Genomic DNA, 5,233 nt, shown 5'->3' with positions numbered 1-5,233 from the left:
CACTGTTAACAATAAAAGTGACAAAAGGACTAACATAATTAATTTAAAATTTTAAAAGATGAATTTAATTAAAAAAAATTTTCGAAGCTAATTTGAATTTAATTAAAAAAAGATAGTAAAAATAATTAAAAATTAATTTATATTTTAATATTAATAAAATATTAAAATATTATTATAATTTATCTAAAAAATATTTAATATTTTATATATATACTATATCCCAATATTTTATAAAAATTTTAAAATTTATTTGTCTACGTATCTGTATCATATTGTATTCTATGTCCGTGTCAATATCTATAAATCATAGTTCTTAAATTTTTTATTATTTTCTTAGTTATCTTTTAAACTCTCTTTTATCCCACGAAACTTTTCCTATTTTATTAAATACAAAATTAATTACACACACTAGAACCTAGCATTTTCGAAGCCGTGCAAGTCAGTGACTCTATTCAATGACTTCTTCATTGTTGCCATCTTAGCCAGCTTCTCAGCTGCTCTCCAAGCTGAAGTCGGTGTCAATGCCTCCTCGCCACTCTCATCCACCGCCCTCCCTTGCCTCTCATACTGTGCTTTCTGCCACTGAATCTCTGCCAGCTCAGCCTCCAAGCCACGCACATACTCGTCCACTGAAGCCGAGCCACACTGAGCTAAAAGCTCTCGAGCCGAAACCACCACACAATAAGCATTGGAAAACTCATTCTGATCCAACAGTTTCCTTGACTTGGAAATGGCTCGGCTCGTCACAAACACATTCCTAAGCCTCTCGGCTCTGCCACCAAGCCGTAGCGCCACTGGAAGCGCTTGCTCCCTACCGCACACAGTGTCCTGTTTCACCGGATCTTTATAGAAACACTTCACGTTCATCACGTGATGGCTTCCCAATGCTGACGTGGTCACTCTCAACTCCACCAACAGTTCCCTCTCTTCTTCAGCGTACAAATCGCCAATCGTAAAGGCTTCAGAGCCAAGCGATGTGGGCCGTCCATTATTACAGGAATAAACATCTCTGATCTCAGCATGATGCGATGAAACTCCGAGCTGAACTGTTAAATCATGCACCGTTACGCTGAATAATTCCTCAATGCGCTTCGCAAAATGATCCTCATCCGGTTGGAAGCCGAACAAGGTTCTTTTCCCGAACCCAAACGATTGAACCGGGACTTCTATAAAGGTGAACCGGGAAGACACGTGGCTGAAGCCGAAGCTTTCTCGTTGATTCTTCCAATTACTTGTTTCTGAGAAGAGAACAACGGAGGCGAACGGATTTCTTTCCCTTCGGTCTTCTAGAACCTTCGCTGCTTTCCTCAGAGCTTCTACACCGCCTGAGGCGGCTATTTCTCGGCCGGAGATGAGGCGGTCGACGATGCGCCGAGCCACCCGCTGTCCCTGCGCCGTCATTCTCCGCAGCGGCATCAACCGTTTCGATGAATCCGAATAAGCCACGATTGCGAGCCGGTCGACGGAGCCGAGCGATGAGATAACCAAACGCATCGCGCGCTTCAGCATATGAAGCTTCGTGCCGCTCATGCCGGCGCCGACGTTGACAACCGTGACAAGATCCACCGGTGGCGAGGCACCGATCTGACTACACGATGGCGGTGGCGGAGCCTTGACTCTTAGAACCAAAGCATAAGTCTCGTGGCTCTGTGACGACGTTATGACAGCACACTCTGGCATCAGCTTCACCCGTACATTCCTTGAATCAGCGTCCTTCGTTATCATTGGAGGCTTTGATGGATTTACGAAAAAGCCCTGGAACACGTCGTTTTGGTCTTCGTCGTCGTTGTTTTCGTCGGCCTCCGGAATCGGAGCGATTTGGCAGCCGGAGAAGGGAGAAGGGAGAGGCTCATCGTCGTCGTATGGTCTTACCGAATCGGATTGCTTCTTCGCTTCGAATATTTTGGTGGTTACGACGTCGTTTTGTTGCGGAAGGGCAGGAACGACTTTCCACGTGGCGTTGCAGACGGGGCACGTGTTGTTGCTGCTGACGTGGCCGGCGATGCAGGGGGAGTGAAAAGCATGACCGCATTCCGCAGTGTAAATTGCCGTTCCCAGCCCCGTCTTCACGCTGTTCAAACAGATTCCACAACTACTCTGTTACACACAATTAAAAAAATGTTACAAATTAAACTAGTAATTTTGTATAATTATGAGTATTAGTGTTTTTAAGTTATGTTACTCTGAATTTGAAGCTGTTTCTGAACAGGGATAGCTTGAAGCTAGGGGAGCGTGGAGTGGATGGATTTGATGTTGAATCTGCGGTGTCTGAGACTGAGAGGAAGCTCAATCTGACGCAGGTGGTTGGGGATTGGCTTCGGTGTTGGTTATGTAAAATTGTGGATTCTGGGTTGCGGGTGCAGAACGCTCTTCTCCAACCACCCCCCATGTAAAATTTTGTTATGTTGTTCTATCTCTATATGCCTATCTTATAACTCTTTGTTTATTTACGTTTTATTGAGAAGGATTAGAACTTAGGGGAGAGAGAGAGAGAGAGACAATTGGTTTCTTGAATCAACATAAAGGTGCCATAGAAGAACAATAATGGAGTATTTAGGAGAGGAGTGCCTACATGGATTTATATGCTGTACATACTATACTAGCACGGTACTTCTCTTTCTTTCTCTGTCACTGACTCACTCACTGACTCATGGAGATTTTTCTTTAAAATAAATAAATAAATAAATAAAAATGTTGTTAGCAATAAACACTTTTTGCCAATATTTACTCGTAATTCCGGTCAACATTTTATTTCTATATTATTATAGATTTAATATTTAAAAAATTAAAATTTGATTTTTAATATTTAAAATCGGTTAAGTATTAGATTTATAAATTTTATTAGTCATGATATGAGTATTACAATCCAACTAAAAATCATAATTTGGTATCGTTAATTATAGTCGACTTAATGAGTTATAATTCGATTCAAACAGTACAACTTAAAATTGAATCCTCCACCAAATATCATAAATTTTCAATATGATATAATTATTCTTCAATCAAAATAATCATAATAAACTTAATCCTTAACACCTCGTCCTACATATAAAGAAGGTAAGATATTTTTTGGGGGGATACAAATACACACCGAACTGATTTAAGCATTGAAGTGTCTTTTGCAGGTACTTTCCTCCTTTTTTACATCGTTCCCTTCCATACTGAAGTGTATCTTTCTTAGAGAACAAAGCTCAGAACAAAAACTTCGGAGTTCAGAACAAAGACTTAGCACATGCGAACTATACTTTGGTCATCCAAGTCAGAAAAATTAGCACCCATCGTGGGGCCAAAGGCATGAAATTTTTTCTTATCCTCTTCTCGACCTCAAAATTTCCTTACCCATCCATGGCTGATCAACCTCGACCAACACCTTTCGAATTCCTTCAGATGGTAATTGAGCTGATGCAATAAGCAAATCAATGCATAGCGGAAGAAAATTAAAGGATGGCAAACTAAATAGCCGAATTGACCAATACTCGGATCGGAAACAATGGTGATCGCAATGAACGAGTAGAGGATGAAGAGCACGAATCTGATCCGACATACATTTTCGAAACTTCACGGCACGAGGAGGCTCGGCCAGAGAACAAAGACGATGAGTCCGACAACGCTATTAGGCCATTTACTGCTGACATTATGAATTTTCAAATGTCTAGAAAATTCACTTTGCCAACGACCTTAACTCCTTATGATGGGTTAGGAGACCCAAAGAAGCACGTCAAGAAATTCCGATCAATAATGATAGTGTTTTATGTGTCGTTGTTTTCCTAATTTTTTAGACGGTACTGCACTTAATTGGTTTTGTTCTTTGCCTGCAGATTCTATTTCTCGTTTTTAGGAACTTGCAAAACTTTTTGAAGATCATTTTGCTGCTTTTTCTATCTACCTGCATGATTCTGATTACCTGAACACAATCAAACAATGTCAGAATGAAAGTCTGAAAGATTACATCACCCGTTTCACAAAGGTAGCCATCACTATACCAGATCTCCATCCTAAAGTACATCTGCATGCCATCAAGAGTGGACTCCGACCAAGAAAGTTTCAAGAAGAAATCACCGTGGCCAAACTGAAGACTCTCTCCGAGTTCCGTGAAAAAGCTAAGGACCAGATGGAGATCGAAGAGCTCCGTCAAGCTCAAAAATCAGAAAAGCCTCATGAAAAGCCTCACACTAACAAAGATGGGGACAAAACTTGAGACAGCAAGAAGACCCTCAAGTTAACTCCTCGGTATGACTCATATACACAATTTAACATGAAGAGAGACGACATAATCAAGGAAATCCTGAATTCAAAACTCATCAAACCCCCTAGAAAGGCTGGTGCCTATCCAGACGCAAAGAATGTAGACAAGTCTAAATATTGCATTTTCCATCAAAAGTACAGGCCCACCACTGACAAATGTGTCATCGTCAAGGATCTGTTGGAACGACATTTGGATAAATACATCAGTGGACACATGCAGAAACGATCCGCCAACTCCGCCAAACACACCTCTACAGGGCAATATTCTCGAGAAAAGGAGAAAACAACTCATCAGCACGCTGACCAACCACGAGGTATTATTAACTGTATATCTAGAGGTTTTGCAGGAGGAAGAGCATCAAGCTCGGCACGCAAAGTTACCCCCTTCACCTTCCATAAATGACATTCCAGTCTTCTGATTTTAATGCCCACATCATAAATCTGGATGTCCCAGTTGCTATATCTATTCAGTTAGGGGACCTCCTGGTCCGAAAGGTACTGCTCGATCCTGGGAGTAGTGACGATGTTGTATTTTATTCCATATTTTGGAAAATGAAGCTTAGCAATAACATACTCCAACTTTCTAGTGGAGATTTGGTCGGGTTCTCAGTGAACGAGTTTCGGCATTGGGATCTGTATGGTTACAAACCACACTAGGTAAGCACCCTTTATCCAAAACTTCTAACGTTCAATATTTGGTTGGCGATTGTTTCAGTTCTTATAACTTAATACTTGTCTGACCTTTTTTTAAATAAGTTCGGCGCCATGATATCTACAATTCATCTCTATGTTAAGTTTTCTATGCAAGACGACCTCATTGCAACTATTCACATTGACCATCGTGAAGCATGTCAATGTTACAACATCAGTCTGAAATTACAAACCGAGCTATGGGAGCTCAAGTAAACAACGTTCACAGTTCTGCCGAGGTCTCAGCATTGGTAGACCTAGACCCACGAGCCGAGTTCCTCGACCGACTAACACCAAC

At 41.1% G+C, this 5,233-nt stretch overlaps 1 protein-coding gene across 1 annotated transcript; it reads right to left on the bottom strand.

Annotated features, from left to right (window-relative positions):
- Positions 1 to 297: 297 nt before the first annotated feature.
- LOC130940709 (E3 ubiquitin-protein ligase WAV3-like) lies at positions 298 to 2,603 on the bottom strand. The gene is made up of 2 exons (XM_057868923.1): positions 2,183 to 2,603; positions 298 to 2,097 (listed from the first exon to the last, which is right to left on the bottom strand). The coding sequence occupies exons 1-2, from the start codon at positions 2,387 to 2,389 to the stop codon at positions 409 to 411; spliced, it is 1,896 nt and encodes a 631-aa protein (XP_057724906.1). The 5' UTR covers positions 2,390 to 2,603; the 3' UTR covers positions 298 to 408.
- Positions 2,604 to 5,233: the final 2,630 nt, after the last annotated feature.

Source organism: Arachis stenosperma, chromosome 7 (genome assembly GCF_014773155.1).
Source record: "Arachis stenosperma cultivar V10309 chromosome 7, arast.V10309.gnm1.PFL2, whole genome shotgun sequence".
Taxonomy (NCBI): Eukaryota; Viridiplantae; Streptophyta; class Magnoliopsida; order Fabales; family Fabaceae; genus Arachis; species Arachis stenosperma.
Note: the sequence above shows the minus strand (reverse complement) of the source record. Positions and strands in the feature narration are given on the sequence as shown.

Bases quoted from the DNA above. Each gene is read 5' to 3' on its own strand.
- LOC130940709 (XM_057868923.1), bottom strand. From the start codon at position 2,389: ATGGGGGGTGGTTGGAGAAGAGCGTTCTGCACCCGCAACCCAGAATCC. The intron at 2,098-2,182 runs GTAACATAACTT...TGTGTGTAACAG, and splicing joins GAAACAGCTTCAAATTCAGA to AGTAGTTGTGGAATCTGTTT.